Genomic DNA, 17,670 nt, shown 5'->3' on the forward strand with positions numbered 1-17,670 from the left:
AAAAACTTGCGTAAAAAATGTTGGAGAACTAGAGCGGGTGGGAGCTTACACGTGCAGTGTCACAGGAAGACCGCCAGGAAGTTTCTATTGAGGGATCCACGAGTGCCGTGTGTTAGCCGCAGTTGGAGCCTCTTTAAGCTTCATGGTGACGTCGGCTGTGTCTCTGGTTGGGAGTGGTCCAGGGCTGTTAAACTGGGGAGCCGTCCACATGCTGTCTGGACAATCAGCATAAGAGGTCCCTCGCTGAAGTCCTAAAAAAAAAAATTAGGACTTCAGCAAGGGGCCTCTTATGCAGTCTGTTAGTAGAAGGTATAGTGCCAATATATTATTATGGCGATCGTTATTAATTCACCAGGACCTAATACTATAATAAGTTTTCCTAATGTTTGTTTTTATCCAGAGTTATCGGGTGTACCCCCACTTGCTCTCCATCAACATACAACATATAGTGGTTGTTGGTCTGGAACTTGTCGGCTTCCATGTTCCCCTCCCCTACTACTAAAATCTTATAGGGGTGGGACCTGTTTGCCACCAGCTAATCTATGGTTCGGGGCAACCATCGCTTTCTCCCACATAACAACCTTTTTGGTGAGTATGCATACTTGGATACATCTGAAGTCTGTAAACTTATATTCTAAAAATGCAAGCTACTTAGTAGTGTTAGATTTTGAATTTATTACTATTTTATGTGATAAACGTTTCTGACATCTCTATTGAAACATGTTAATTTTGAAGGCTGATGAGGAAAGAGAAAGGTCATCTGTTGTAAGTTACATGTATTTTTGGAGTTCTACGTCAAGACAATGGGTGGAGTTATGTTACTTAACCCCTTAATGCCATGAATAAGCACTAAATTAGTGCGAAACGTCGGTTATCCTCCTGTTTCTGTTGCTGTGATCTGGTATGTTTTGCTGTTCGTTTAAATAAAAAGACAACCTGTTTGGTTTGGAGTGCGGCCATCCATCCTTCATTTTACGCCCACCCCTTAATGCCCGCCGCACGACTATTTACGTCCGCAAAATGGCACAGACAGGCAGATGGGCGTATATATACGTCCCTGCCTTCTAGCGGGTGGGGAGTCCGATCGGGACCCCCTTCGCTGCGTGCGGATTCCCTCGGGGAGCGATCCGGGACGACGGCGCGGCTGATCGTTTATAGCCGCTCCCCGGAGCTGAAGAACGGGGAGAGCCGTATGTAAACACGGCTTCCCCGTGCTTCACTGTGGCGGCGTATCGATCGAGTGATCCTTTTTATAAGGGAGACTCGATCGATGACGTCAGTCCTACAGCCACACCCCCCTACAGTTGTAAACACACACTAGGTGAACCCTAACTCCTACAGCGCCCCCTGTGGTTAACTCCCAAACTGCAACTGTCATTTTCACATTTTTTGCTGTGAAAATGACAATGGTCCCAAAAATGTGTCAAAATTGTCCGAAGTGTCAGCCACAATGTCGCAGTCACGAAAAAAAAAAAAAAAAAAAAAACGCTGATCGCCGCCAATAGTAGTAAAAAAATTTTTTTATAAAAATGCAATAAAACTATCCCCTATTTTGTAAACGCTATAAGTTTTGCGCAAACCAATCGATAAACGCTTATTGCGTTTTTTTTTACCAAAAATAGGTAGAAGAATACGTATCGGCCAAAACTGAGGAAAAAAAAACATTTTTACAGTATATATGTTTTTGGGGGATATTTATTATAGCAAAAAGTAAAAAATATTGAATTTTTTTCAAAATTGTCGCTCTATTTTTGTTTATAGCGCAAAAAATAAAAACCGCAGAGGTGATCAAATACCACCAAAAGAAAGCTTTCTCTTGTGGAGAAAAAAGGACGCCAATTTTGTTTGGGAGCCACGTCGCACGACCGCGCAATTGTCTGTTAAAGCAATGCAGTGGTGAATCGCAAAACCTGGCCTGGGCATTTAGCTGCCTAAAGGTCCGGGGCTTAAGTGGTTAATATACACAAGTGGGTGTTACGTTTGTGACCGGAGCATCACCACATTTCTTGGAGCTATTCTAATTGTAAATTATGCTTAGCTTGGCTTTAAGAACAGTATAAGAATCCATGTGGTTTGAGTAGCTAGTTAAGGAACTCTAGGGTCACCCGACCCTACAGGGAGATGGGGGTAGGAAGCCTTCACTATGGAAGTATCGGGGGAAGGGACCCTATCCAGCAGAAAGATGATGTACCATCTAATTCCTCCATCTGAATTACCATCTTGCCATGTGTTACCAGCTGCCATTATGTAAGCATTGTCTTTTGCCTGTCTATTTTGAAGAATAAACTTCGTAATTATGAAGAGAGCCCAAGTCTTGTATATTGGGAACGAAACGCCTGGAAGACAGACTATTGACATAACACATGACACGTGTCAAAAATGTCCCCTTTTCCACCATTCTTCAGGTAATATTTCAGTTCATTATATTCTCTAATAAAAGTCTATTCTTGTTTTTAAAATTCAGAAGCTCCTGAAGAAGCAATATATCCAAAATTGCGAAACATGTTGAGCTGTCTTTTAATGTTCTAAGGACTTAATCGGTTTCATCCAGGATTTCATTATTTGTAGATGCATTTTGTACCTATTTATGCAATATTAAAATTAAAATTTTTTTATCTGTATGTGCCTACAAAGTCCATCTTTTTTTGAAAAAAATAGTACCATGGTTCTGTTTTTTTCTGCAACCCATATGTGCTCTAATTGTTAAAAAGCAAGTGATGAACAAGGGGGCGTGACCGGACGCAGGTGTGCGGCGTGTGTGATGTGAGAGAGATGTGAGATAAGGGGGAGAGATGTGTGTCTCCCATGATCCATCCACCCTAACCATGCCGTTTTGAACACCCTGCTTACATCCTGATCTGAACCCGGAGATTGCTACTAACCCCTGGTCGTTGGTGCCGCCGCCGGGGTCATCTCATGAGAGAGGGAACAGTGCCCTGCTTTTTGTTCTGTTCCGCTGTGCTGGCAATGTGATTTGACAGGGAGACTGTGCAAGCATGCGCTTTGGGTCCTGTGGCTGCAGACTCGTAATTGGGAGCTCGCGATTGGTGGACTACGGTCGGCTGACCTGGGGGACACGTGACCATTCCAGCGAATATCGGCGTGCCCGAAGTTGCGGCTGGAGGAGCCGGCATCGGCGGCCACCAGGAGGGTGCTCTTCCATCCCCTCTTGCATCCCTGGCGTGGAGGACATCCCCCGGGAATCTGCAGCACGTAAGGGGGAGAAAACAGGTGGCCCTCTGCCTGATCTGAACGCCATCTCACAATAGTGGTCACTGCAAATAGCTGTGGCAAACAGCAAATACTGAGGGAGGAAGAAGAAGAGGAGCTGAAAAAACTGAAAGGAGTGAGTAATACATGGCACTGTGTATGTACTATGAATGGAAATATACAGTAGCAATGTCTTAAATTAACTGAATCAATCATAAAACCACCCAAGACCTGTATGCTGCACTCTATCTTTCCCTCGTATAGTAAAAGAACTGCTATTTCCCTTGATTGGGAGGAAACAACCGCGTAACTGACTGAATTGAAGTATAAAAATACTAAATTGTATAAAATCTGCATTCGGCACTTTGCACTCTGCACTTTATCTCCCTATACTCACCTCTCACAGTATAGGGAGTTGGGAGAGAGGGAGCCGCTTTCTCCCGGGAAAAATACCAAAATACCAAACTTCGTGCAGAAAGGGCTGGTATAGCCGGAATAGCTCCTAAACTATTATTGAGCAGGTGGCTGGAAAATTTCGATTACTTTTCCCTTTTAGGAAACAGTTGAATATCTCTCAAATCATCAGGTGGGCCACTGGGGGAAAACATTTTTTTTTTTTTGTACTCTTAGTATGGCTGGAAAAACTGGGACATTACTGGCAAATTATTATTGGCTACGGGAAGGATCAATTTTGTCTCTTTTTTTTTCTCTTATCCTTTTTTTTTTTTCTTCTCCCTTGCTGAAAGTATTAACGCCATTGCATTACTGAGTGTTCAGTAAGTGCTACCTTCCCACGCCTCAGATCAACTGTTAAAATTGACTGTTTGTAAGCCTCTCGTTAGTATTGGGAAAAAAAAAAAAAAGCAGCTATGTCGGGCCCACAATCATTACGTTCTGCTAAGGATAAGGAAAAAGACAAGAATGGGCCAGTTAACGCGGCAGCTAAATTAGAGAAACATGGCCATACAACAGATCATACCCCAGCTAAAGGAGGGCTATTAGTCCAAACTAAAATAACAATGGACAGGAAAAGCCAAGGACCACAGGTAGGGACTGGTAAAACTGCTAGTAATAAAAATATAGCCACAGTTGATAAAGAGACTGAGACAGATCTGGTATTGGTCCCCACGGTGGAAGGGGACCCTACATTAAAAGAGGTACTATCTGTGGTTAATATATGCAAACAGACTCTGGGGGAGCTATGTGATCAGATGAAGGGCATTAAAGAAGAGCTGGTTCTTGTGCGACAGGCGCTTCAAAAGACAAATGAACGGATAACTGAGGCAGAGGGAAGAATATCTCAAATAGAAGATGATCTATACCCAGTAAAGCAAGGGGTTAAAACAATGAAAGAACAAATGAGCAAGTTTGAGGAAAAGTTGGATGAAATGGAAAACAGGAACCGTAGAGACAATGTAAGATTGGTGGGACTACCGGAAAAGTGTGAAGGGACTAATCCAGCAGAGTTCCTGGAAAGTTGGTTTTCAAAATTATTTGGAAGAGAATCTTTCTCACCACAGTTCTCAATAGAAAGAGCGCACAGAGTCCCTGCTAAACCCCCTCCATCAGGGGGACGCCCAAGATCAATTTTAATGACATTTTTGAATTTCAGGGACAAAAGTAACGCTACTAAGAAAAAGAAGAGAGATGGGGAGTGTTATGTGGGAGGGATCGAAGGTCTCATTGTATCCGGATTTTTCACCTCTCCTACAGAAGCGGAGGGCCAGTTTTATCGAAATCAAGCGGAAGATGCAAAAGTTTAAATTGACATATGCTTTATTATATCCAGCGCGCCTGCGAGTGGTGGCACTGGATGGGACTTTTTTTTTTCGAATCTGCAGATGACGCGACAACATGGTTGGAGGACAAAAAAGATCAGCTTATATTAAAATATGACAGAACATTTAGTTTAAATATATAGATACGGGGAATCTAAGGAATAATAGGCACTCTATAAGGATGGGGGAATGGGAGACACGCATTGTTTAGGGGACACAGTGAGAAGGGAGTGTATCACAATGAGATTTGGAGTGGGGGCATTGGCGGGGTAGGGGGAGGGGGGGAGAGTATGGATGAACCGATCACAATAAAAGCCCACAGGGATTACCTAGGAGGGGATAGGGAGGGAAGGGGTGGTGGGAGGGAGAGAAGAAAGGGATGGGAGTATTTAAGTAGGGTATATGGGGGGAAACAAAAGGGTTTGACTACTACATTGAGAGGAATATATGCACATACGCAAAGAACACAAATATTGGTAAAAGGTGAATTGACACAGACAATAGATCTAACAGGAGCATATATAGATGCTACATAATATAATAATAGAGCACATAGACACTCGAAATAGTAAACAGGGAAAAGTTAATAGCACATTTTGGGAAAGAGATAAGAAAAAATATGATTGTGTGGATAGAATGGGGAGGTGGGAGATAGATGTAAATATGTAGGTATAGATATGTATACGCGTACAGAGATAAAGGAATATGAGTATATTAGGTGTAGTAGGTGGTGTAAGAAGGAATTCCCCTTTGAATGAATTATAGAATGTTAAAGGATATAAATTAAGGCAGAATAGAATACCGCAGATAAGACTGAGGATGCTATGTGCAATAATCGTCTTTTTCTATGAGTAAGCAGGCAGATACAATTTTATCCTGGAATATTAGAGGTCTGCATGATCCTAGAAAAAGAACTGCTTTATTTACTTTTTTTTTTCGCAACAAAATCCCACAATTTGTTTACAGGAATCTCACCTTACTGGGGATACTATTCAATTGCTACGTATGTCTAAATACCCCGTGCAGTATCATTCGGGGTTAGTATATTGTTCTCTAGGAACACAGCATTTATTAAACAAGATGTGCTCGTAGACCCTGAGGGCAGGTTTATCTTTTTAATGGGAAAATGGGAATCCCGCCTATGCGTCATTGCTAATATATATGTACCACCACCTTTCACGCCGACAGTACTGCAGTGCCTGGCCAAGTTTTTGGCCAAACATCCGCAGTTACCTGTATATGTCCTTGGAGACCTTAATAGTGCAATGGATACCTCCTTGGATATACATAAAAAAAATTCTCCACAAGGCCCTAGGGCAGGGATATGCAATTAGCGGACCTCCAGCTGTTGCAAAACTACAAGTCCCATCATGCCTCTGACTGGGTGTCATGCTTGTGGCTGTCAGAGTCTTGCTATGCCTCATGGGACTTGTAGTTCTGCAACATCTGGAGGTCCGCTAATTGCATATCCCCGCCCTAGGGAATATACATCACTTGCTAGATTTGTGAGCTGGGATTAGTAGATCTGTGGAGATGTAAATACCCTCTCCAGGCCCAGTTCTCTTGTCACTCCCTGACTCATTCCATGCTCTCTCGTATAGACTTTGCCATGGGTAAAGATTTAACGCTGTCCTTTGATCCAGTGGTAACGTACCTGGCCAGGGGCTTGTCTGACCACTCCCCGGTGCAGCTTTCTTTGGATCTTCATAAAACATGCCTCCCTATGCATTGGAAACTGAACCCCTTCTGGTTCCAGCTGTTTAATGATACGGAGAACATGCGGATGCAGATTCAATACTTTTTGGATGATAATAAATTCTCAGCTGCGCCAGGAGTGGTATGGGACACGCTAAAAGCTTTCATTAGCGGGATGTGTATAAAAGAAATTAGTTCTATTAAAACAAGGAATAGGCAGTGGGTTCAAGAGGCCGAGAGGGAGGTGGAGAAAGCAGAGGAGCTGTACTTGTTGGATCCTACGCCCGAATGTGAAGGGAAGTGGAAAGACGCACACAAATTGTATCGTACTATTCACCTACAACAAGCTGATAATAGATTTTTCACCTCCCAAACATATTTTGAGGAAGGTGAGAAAACTGGTCATATGTTAGCCATGATAGCTAAGTCCCAGCAGCCACCCCAAGTGGTACACAGTATAAACGACATCGACGCAATTGACGGTTACGGACACGCCCGCTATTTTGAAGGAGTTCCACTCCTTTCATCAAGACCTATACTCTTCCAAGGTGATATACCCAATGGATGACTTGAATAGTTTTCTGGATTCCATCACACTCCCCTATCTCAAGGAGATAGATAGAGAGCGTTTAAACGCACCTTTCTCCCTTGAAGAATTCCAGACTGCGCTGGCCATCTTTCCAAACTCAAAAGCTCCGGGAAATTATGGATTGCCAATAGAACTGTATAAAAAGTTTTGTGGAGTGCTCCTACTGGAGCTACTCCATACACTTAATAATGCATTGGAGCTTTGTTCCCTACCTAGATCTATGTATGAAGCTGTAGTGGTAGTAATATTGAAACCAGGCAAGGACCCCGAAAAACCAGACTCATATCGACCCATTTCACTGTTAAATACAGACTTGAAACTTCTGACGAAAGTGATTGCCATGCGGCTCTCGGCGGTGGTGACTGCACTGGTGCATTCGGACCAGTCTGGTTTCATACCAAACAGATCTATGGCAAATAATCTACGACAACTTTTCCTTAACATGCAGATCCCTAGTGACAACCATGGACAAAGGGCCATACTCTCGCTGGATGCCGCTAAGGCTTTTGACAGCGTGGAGTGGGAGTATTTGTGGAAAGTGCTGGAGAAGTTTGGACTGGGGGAGGATATCTTCTCTTGGATTAAACTTGTATATAAAGCACCAAAGGCGTGTATCCGAATAAACAACACCCTTTCACCCTTTTTTGACCTATATAGGGGTACTAGAGAGGGCTGCCCCCTGTCTCCTCTGCTCTTCGCCCTGGCTATAGAGCCCTTGGCGGCTGCCATAAGGGGGAATCCAGACATACAGGGCTTTAGGCGGGGTGAACTAGAGGAGAAGTTGGCATTATATGCAGACGATGCACTGCTGTTTTTGGGTGACACGTCTGCATCTCTGACCCATCTTATGGAATTGGTTCATACCTTTGGAACCTTCTCCGGCTTCAAAATTAATTGGGATAAATCTACCCTTCTTCCACTGGATCCGCTCTTGGGACCTTTGCCGCAAATTGCCAACCAGATTAAAGTTGTGGATACATTTAAATATCTAGGTATTATGGTCCATTCTAACTTGGAGCAATATATTAAATTAAATGTGGAACCTGTTCTTAAAAAGTTTCAGGAAAAAACAACTAGCTGGACCAGGCTGCCACTATCTGTTGTTGGACGTTGCAACCTGATCAAAATGATCTGGAATCCTCAGTTACTCTATGTGCTCCATAATGCTCCTATTTGGATCCCCACCCAAGTGTTTAAGAGATGTAATACTATATATCGAGCACTAATATGGAGGAAACTGGTCCCAAGAATTAAATTGGAAACATTGCAGGAGAGGAAGGACTTGGGAGGTTTAGCCGTACCGAACCCATTTTATTATTTTGTTGCGGCACAGCTACAACATTTGGCAGGATGGTTATGTCCGGATCCTGCAGATCCCATTAGAAATATGGTGGGTGCTCAGGTAACTGGAGATAACATGGTGGAATGTATAGAGGCGGGGGAACTGGGGGCTATGGACCAGTACCCCACATTTATACTGATAGATAAGATTTGGAATAAAACTAAACAACATCTGCAATACATGGGATACACTAGTTGGTCACGTATATGGAGGAACAGCAATTATCCACAGCTTAATAAACTAAACTACAAAACTTTATTAACTGGGAGAGATGGGGAGTAAATTACATTATACAATTGTATGATGGAAGAATACTTAGGGATTTCCAGTCCCTGCGTGCAGAATTTGATTTGCCCAATAAGTTTTTTTTTTCAATACTTACAACTGTGACATGCTATCTCTGCGCAGGCCTCAACATCTATATGGGAGCTTACTAGACCATTAATGCTTATGATGTTAACTATGGCCCCCTCTAGGAAAGGACAAATTTCGTCCCTGTATAGTGCACTCTTGGGCCACGTCTCTACAGCAATGACTTTGAAGTGTAGAGCTGGCTGGGGGGACGACATAGGATACATTGCGGACGATGAATGGAACACAATACTTGGTAACGTTCTTAAGGTAACATTGTCGTCAACTCAGCAGCTCACTCAGCTCTTTATTATACATCGCACATATCGTACACCTGAAAAATTGTATAAATGGCGCAGAAGGGATGATCCATTTTGTCCCCGCTGCCTAGTAGACAACGGGACTCTTGTGCATATGCTTTGGAGGTGTCTGAAGCTGCAGCGCTATTGGGGGGCGGTGATGGCTACTGTTAATGCTATATGGAATCTTCAACTACCTATGGACCCTAAATTGTGTGTGTTGGGGTGGTTAGATGAAGAAAAGTATATGCCATATACTTCTATTGCTATTCTAAGGGTTCTTGGCCAGGAAACTTATCGCTAGGAAATGGCTTTCTGCATTGGCCCCCACACATGCGGAGTGGATAATAGCGGTAAAGGACTCACTTGTTAGGGAACAACTTATATTTAAGCACCGGGGCAACCTGGGGAAATTTGAGACTATATGGGGCCCCTGGCTGGATACCCCAGGTCTAGCACCAACTTGGTTGATGCAAAGTAGAATTCTTGGGGACAGAGACGTAGTGGCCAGCGGGAGGGAGTAGAAGGAACAGGTGAGAAGGGAGGGTGAGGTAAATAACCTCCTAAGATAGAGTTGAAGAATATAGAGGTGCTATGTGGACACGTATGCTTTGAAAGATATGCGAAATCTCTTGTGATGAAATGTAACCTGTAAAATTTTGTAATGTATTTAAAAAAAAAAAAAAAAAAAGGGGATGTGTTTTGTATGTTGGAAACTCAATAAAAAAATTATCTGATTAAAAAAAAAAAAGCAAGTGATGTGATCAGCTGATGAAGAAGGCGAGGCCGTGCCTTTTGAAATGCATTCCGATTGGTCAGACAGTGTGTGGGCGGCTCCCCAGTTTGACAGCCCTGGACCTCTCCTACCCTGAGACACAAAGCCGACTTCTTCATGAGGCTTACCGAGGCTCGAGCTTCAGCTAACACACGACGCTTGTGGATCCCTCAATAGAGACTTCCCGACGGTCCTCCTGTGACACTGCACGTGGAAGCTCCCACCGGTTCTAGCACTCTGCAAGTGCTCCAACATTTTTCATGCAAGTTTTTAGTGTTGCTTTATACTTCTATACGGAATTCCTAAGCCGTTTAAAGGATTGGCTTGGCGCCTCTCTCTCTACTCATTTTTCTTTCCTTTTGTTCACAGCGATCAGGTTTCCCCAGCCCATGCCTGAAAAAGAAAGCCTTGATTCCCTTTGCAACCTCGATTTAAAGGAATTTTTTTTTTAAGTTTACGCCCCTAGAACTTTCAATCCACTTATCATTCACATGGTTGCACCTTCATGTATCAACATGTAGATGAATGCCTTTTCATTTAAATTGTAATCTTTTTCATCAGATGGTTTAGCTCTGAACATTATACCAATATTGTGTATGCGTTTCCTCCTAATGTGAAAGAGAAAACCATGCCAAACAGACCTACATAACAAATGGGTTCAAGAATGTACTGACAGAGTCAGAGACAAGCTTTCTAGCACCTTACACCTGAAAAGGACATCAGAAGAGGCTTGAACATCCACCTAGGAGAACTTAAAGCAGACCTTCAGTCATTTTTTTAACTTTCCATCTATTAAATCTTCTGCCCTCGTTTTAACTTTGGATAGTAAAACGTTTATTTCTGCCAGTAAACACCTTAAAACAGCCCACTTCCTGTTTGTCTGGTAAAAAGGCTAGGCTTATGACAATGCACAGGAAGGCAGGGGGTGAGTCATAAGGAGGGCCAATGAGAGCTGCAGGGCTGCACAGCTCGAGGTAAGCCTATGTGTGCCTGTATGAATCCAGGAATTATTCAGACAGCAAATTCACAGTTAAGATGGATTTTACCAGACTCAGTGAAGGGAGATTTCTGCAGCATATTTGGCAAGTACAGAATCACAGTATATATATAAAATATGCAAATTGGTTGGAGGGAAGCTTCAGACTGGCAAAGATATTCCTATTACAAAATTATGTGAGCAGACTGCAGTTCCTCTTTAAACATGTGAACAGAGCACCAGGTGGCAGACTTGTAAATCTGAAAAACAGATGCTTGATGCTGAACAGCCCAAGAAGTACCAACAGATCCGATACAATGCACTTTAACAGGAAAGAGAGGAACTACAAAAAAAGAGAAAGGAAGGTGCAAGCACCTAGTGAATTACTGCAAAGAATGTATTTGAGCAGGAGGAACCCTATCCTTCAAACCAGAGGCTCAAAGAAAACCTTGTCTGAATAATCTAGCAATGGTGGTGCAAGAACCTGAGAGTCCCCTGTGCATACCCCCAGGAAGCAAAACAAAGGGAACCAGATTGCCTTCAAGAGTCAGTAACTGGGAGGTAAACTTTCGCAACGTGCACCACACTCAGACACCAGAGAGAAATTTCCTTAGATTGTGGGAGCAGGACAATGGCCTGCTCCCAGTGGAAAGCAGAGACTACCTTTGGGGCGAAGGTGGCCTTAGAAGGTAGGGCTGATCAATTTGTAATGGCCCTGTTCCTCAGGACCGTGCCTTCAACAGCCAGTGACCAAGAAGCAGAATGGAACACTTAACCTTGGGACAGAAGGTCTGGATGATCTGTTAGGGCCTATGGAGCATCTGACAGGTGTTTGTGTACATTACATACCCACACTCTTCTGCACCAATTAGAGTCACCAGAATGTCCTCCATCTTGATACTGAGAAGTAGAAGATGAGTAATGTGGGAGGGGCAGAATAGCACAGTTCAGGTTGAACTAATTCCACAGTGTCACCAGAGTATACACTGTAAATGCTCAAGGGTGACTGGGCCTAGCTAAAAGCTTGTCCAGTTTGTTGATAAAGCTGGACATCAGTAGTTTCACATTTCGCATCCACCACATGTTGCAAATGGCAGAAAGTGTGTGTGCCAATTTTCCTCACTTGGGACAGGGATGACAAGTGAGAGACTGATGTCTGCTTCCTGGTGCATGGCACAGCTTCTGGTGCCTCTTTGATGCTTTATGTAGGCCATTGTTGGGGCATTGTCCAACTGGATTCTCATTGAGTGTCCTTGCAATAGAGGAGTACAGTGTTTGAGACAAACAAATCACGCCAAGGCCTAAATTGTTGATGGAAAGATGAGCTTCCTCCAACAGCCCAGTCCTCTGCACTGAGAGGGCATACAAGACTGCTCCCCAGTCTGACAGACTGGTATTCGCCATAAGCATCCACCACATCTTTAGAGGTAAGGGCTTCCCCAACTCCAGCACTGGGTTGGAATCCCACCACGCGAGGGAGAGTCTGGCCCCGGGGGTCAGATGCCTGGACAGCCCTGGGAAAGACCTGGGCATGTGTGCAGGAGGGACAAAAAGCATGAGGATCAGATTGGGATCCAGCCAAAGCTCTCTAGAGTCTGTACTGTCTGTTGGACGCTAGTCCAACAGGGACAAGAAAGACTGAGGCCCAGATTCACGTAGGGAGCGCGTATTTGTGAGCGGGCGTAACGTATCCCATTTACGCTACGCCTCCGCAACTTTGACAGGCAAGTGCAGTATTCACAAAGAAAAGTTGCGGCGGCGTAGCGCAAATAGGCCGGCGTAAGCCCGCCTAATTCAAATATGGAACAAATGGGCGTGTTTTATGTTAATGTATTGTGACCCCACGTAAATGACGCTTTTTACGAACGGCGCATGTGCCGTCCGTGAAAGTATCCCAGTGCGCATGCTCCAAATTAACCAATGCTTTCGACGTGAACGTAAATGACGCACAGCCCTATTTGCGAACGACTTCCATACTCAACATTGGCTGCGCCTCATATAGCAGGGGTAACTTTACGCCGGAAAAAGCCTAACGCAAACGGCGTATCTGTACTGCGACGGCCGGGCGTACGTTCGTGAATAGGCGTATCTAGCCGATTTACATATTTTAGGCGTAAATCAGCGTACACGCCCCTAGCGGCCAGCGTAAATATGCAGTTAAGATATGACGGCATAGGAGACTTACGCTGGTCGTATCTTAGAGAAATTCTGGCGTATCTGATTCTTTGGATCAGGCGCCAAGATACGACGCCTCACACTCAGAGATACGACGGCGTATCTAGAGATACGCCGTCGTATCTCCTACGTGAATCTGGGCCTGAGTCTTTAAACAGCAGATTGGTAATTCTGATCACTCACTGCAAAATGTAGATAGTGATGATGCAAAAAGGTGGGAATGTGCAAGTAAGCTTTCCAGATGTCTATTGCGGGCAGAAAATCCCCCAGGGAGAAAATGACCAACCTGGCAATTTCCAAGTGGAACTTTTTTGTTTTAAGCAACACGATGAAAGGCTTCAGATCCAAAATGGGCTGAACTGCTTCATTTAGTTTGGAAATAGTAAAAAAGGTCACTAGCAGGCAGCTCCATTCATGATGGGAAAAGGACAAGTTTGAAAGCATAAAGCAAGGACTCCTGGGCATCTGAGGTTTTCTGGGACCAGTAGGCTGAGAAGCAGGGTGGATATAAATCGATGATTTAAAAAAAAAAAATTGCAGTAAAACTTTATCTAAAGCTAGTTTTCTATTTAAGATACATTAATAATTTAGTTTATTCAGCATGAAATGGAGCTTAGTTATTTGACATGAGGCTGCTTATTTTCATTTTTGGTAAACTCATTTAATGAATCCAAGCTCTACAAGCAGAGATGACATGCACTGCATTGATGCATTCACACAATTTCACAGTAACCACGAGATAAACCAAAGTTCAGGAATATTCCTTTATCCCATTGTTTTGCAAATCGATGTACACTATAAACTGTATGATTGAATCGTTTTTGATATCGCTGTTTTACTAACCTGACAGGTTAATTTTTGCAAACAAAATGAATGTTTCCTATTTAGCATAATAAAGATGCCAACTGCCAGCAAGAATAAGTCCTTACATTTAAAGAGCACCTGTCATTTCAGATCTATCATGGCAGCCCATTAGCAGGCATCCACTGACCTGCTGCCGCCACCTCCATCACTTTGTTGTGTCACTGCCGCATCTCCAGCCGTCCCATTAAAGTAAATGGGATTGTCGGTGAGTCAATAGTGAGTCAGAGGAGGATCTGCTGCGGGACAGATTAGACAGTTGCTCTTTAAAGATTATGATTTTAAATTTAAATCAAGCCTTTTTACTAGTGATTTAAATCATGATTCTGCCTAGGTTCACATGGGATCGATTTGTCATGCAATTTGAGAGATCAAATCGCATGACAAGTCGCAGCCTATTGGCTGCAATGGAACTATTCCAATCGGTGGGACACTGATTTTGCGGCGCTGCACCAATTTGCAAAAGTAGTTCCTCCACTACTTTTGCCAATTTCAGGTGCGGCATCAAAAGACATACGTGTATGAAGCCACACAGGTGTCTATCAAGTAGCACCTGAAATCACACTGACTTCGCTACTTTGAAATCAAAGTAGCATCAATGTATACCAGGGCTTTAATCGTGATTTAAAATCGACTTGATTTAAATCAAATCCACCCTGCTGAGAAGAACAGACATCCTCCAACTCTTAGAACTGGAGGTGTCCCATCACTGTGAAGAGGCCTTTGCACCAATCTTGGCTGGTTTGGAGGGCCAGGGGGTCCTGTACTAACATAATCAGTAAAGTCTGCACAGTCAGAATCAGTACTGTACTGACCTAACCAAAAAGGTCAGGAGAAACAGAATCTGTACTATACGACATCAGGAACATGCTTACCTTCAGATAGCGCATGTTAATGTAAAACACCAATATGGGCCAGAGGGAATGAGCCCCAACTAATCCTCCAAATAATCATTACAGGCATGCCAAAGAAGTACAAACATATGGCAAACAAGAAGGGTATGTGTGGTCTATGTCAAACAAAGTGAACCAATCCTCCCACAAATAGCTGGCATAAATACAAACGGTAGAAAACAGCACATTGAGGAGAAACCCATCAATAAAAAAAAAAAAACAACCACAAGGAAAACCTTTATGTCATACAATGCAAGCACGGTTCATGATAATAAAGCAAAACCACCAAGCCAGAACCACCAGGTCCAAAAGTAAAAGAACAGCATCATACAAATAAGTTCAGAAAACCACAACCAATTCAGAATGTGGCTAAACTTAGACATTTATACAGTGTGTATAATGGTTTAAAAGGCTAAGTTTACCTTTACAAATGCAATTTTTTTTTTTTTTGCAAGGAAAAAAATATTTGCATTTATTAGGTTTACAAAATGTTTAAAGCCATGTATTTGGGTATTACAAGCAGTACCTACGATGTGCGAGTGCCATTAATGCTGCTCAGACCAGAGATTAGAAGAAATGGACAATGCTTTCTGGCAGATATTCGGTTTTGTGAACTTACTAATAAAAGAGTGCACTAAAATTCCAAAATTGTGGAGGTAGCTAGGCATTGACCCCAACAGCTTTGGTGATCTACTGAAGGCCATGGCCTATCTGACCTACTCAAAAATCTAGCACAGGCTTTTCTGTGTCCTGTGCACTCTGCGGTCTTATCTCAAGTCATGTTAATATTCCTTCCCAATTCACCTCTGCAGAGTGCAGAACATCCCTATGTTATATAAAGCAGAGAACAGGAAAGATGTTTGTAGTTCTAACACACTTTCCATGCTGGGGTGACAAAGCCACTCTTCCAAAGTTAACAGTAAAGGAGTGTTGTCACCTGAAATAGGAAGGGTTTTACTGGTAAATCAACAGATGAAAAAAAAATTTAAAAGCCCCAAAAAAAAAAAAAAAAAAAAAAAAAACAACAATGCAGTCACCACATTTAAAGACTGGTAAGCTGCAATACATAACATTTTTGTTCTTGAATTTAGATACACATTAAGAGGCGATTTAAAGCATTTGGTCTAAAAAACACCAAAATCCAGTATATGTCTATACAGTACAGGCTATTTGCCTGTAAAAGACAGACAGCAGATGCTGCCACAACAAAAAGCAGTAATTTATTCTGACAGTCTCAGGTGTGTAATAACCACAATGACTGCATCAGCCCCTTCCTGCTTTGGGTTTAGAAATCTAAGTCTCTTAAAAACTGTAATCAAAAATCTAATTCCCACAAATGTCTGCTAAACCAGAGATATGACATTTACAGTCATTTACCAGTTTTTTAGACGCAGTCATTATAATTGCAAAATGGGGAATATAAGCTTATAAATGTATGCTTCTACATTCTGTTTACGCACTAGCATAAAATTCATGGCCTGTTCACCTTTATTGATCTTACGCAGGAATATATTAAACCCTTTCCCTACAGCTCTAAATGCCAGGAGGCAAGCATTCTGATCATGTGATTTAATGTCATAGCAGTCACATGATCAGAAACTCCCAATCACAAGTATACATCGGGAGCTTTCCTTGAGATTGTAGTTAATGTGTGTACTCCATTCAACCACAGACAGGTGTGGACACCTCACCCATCTCCACCAATGTTTCTGTCACTCATTCTGCCTGAACAGCGTAATCTAAACCAGTGGTCTCCAAACTGCGTCCCGAGGGTCGGATGCAGCCCTTTGCTTGCCTTTATCCGGCCCTTGGGGCACTATCCCTCCCATCTGACACCGACAATGGAGCACCATTTCTTTCACTGACACAACTAATAGAGCACTATTCCTCCCTATGATACCAGCAATGGGGCACTATTCCTCCCCCTAATACCAGATGTTTACTAACAACGACGCCAGGAAAATTTCCACTCCCGCTGGCCAAAGTCTGGCCCTCCAAGAGTCTGAAGGACAATAAACTCGCCCTTTGTTTAGAATGTTTGGAGACCCCTGATCTAAACAAACCCTTTTTCCCAAAATGGGAAACTCCTACCAGGCACCCTGCTCATACTGCCACAAACTATGCCACCTGCAGTGTTCCCTATTACATGACCTATTGTTTTTAGAAAAAAAAAAGCCCTGTACTATTGTATGTACATATCAAAGTCATATAGACATACACAAACACTACAGTCAGTTTGAGTGGAAATTGATTACCCCATCACCATGTTTTGGATATTAAGAGAAAACCCAGGCAAAAGAAATCTTCAGAACTTTTATCCAGGAAGTGTTCCTGAAAGTAGAGTTCACCATAATGCACATATATTTTATTTTTTAGAATAGCAAGTTTATGAATAACCAATTCTAACCAATTCAACAGTTTACACTGATTTCAAGTCACCTGGTTGAAGGTCTTGAAGGCAAACTCTTTGTAGATAGCATCTCTAGCAGTGACCTCAATCCACCCCAAAGACTGCAGTTGTTGCAGAGTGTGTGTCCTTTCTTCAGGAGTTAGAAGGTGAGCCTCTGAAGTCTGCCAAACAAAAACAAAAAATCATAAAATTGGAAAGTTACATCATCATTTTCAAGTTGATAAATACAACCCAGAAATGTAAGGTTTAAAGGCCATCACCACTACAGTCTATGAAAACCATGGCTTCTATGAAATATAACCCAACAAACAATTAT

General features: G+C 42.8%; 1 protein-coding gene across 3 annotated transcripts in view; it reads right to left on the reverse strand.

Moving 5' to 3' along the window:
* The window catches only part of PCBD2 (pterin-4 alpha-carbinolamine dehydratase 2), a 432,795-nt gene that overhangs the window by 376,751 nt on the left and 38,374 nt on the right, over positions 1-17,670 (reverse strand). For 2 of the 3 annotated variants that reach the window (XM_040344754.1, XM_040344755.1), the window contains exon 2: positions 17,384-17,515. In XM_040344754.1, coding sequence (XP_040200688.1) covers positions 17,384-17,515 — 132 coding nt within the window. Of the gene's footprint in view, positions 1-17,383; positions 17,516-17,670 lie in introns of those variants that run through there. The other variant, XM_040344757.1, reaches the window with a different exon arrangement.

This window comes from Rana temporaria, chromosome 3 (assembly GCF_905171775.1).
Source record: "Rana temporaria chromosome 3, aRanTem1.1, whole genome shotgun sequence".
NCBI classification, from domain to species: Eukaryota; Metazoa; Chordata; class Amphibia; order Anura; family Ranidae; genus Rana; species Rana temporaria.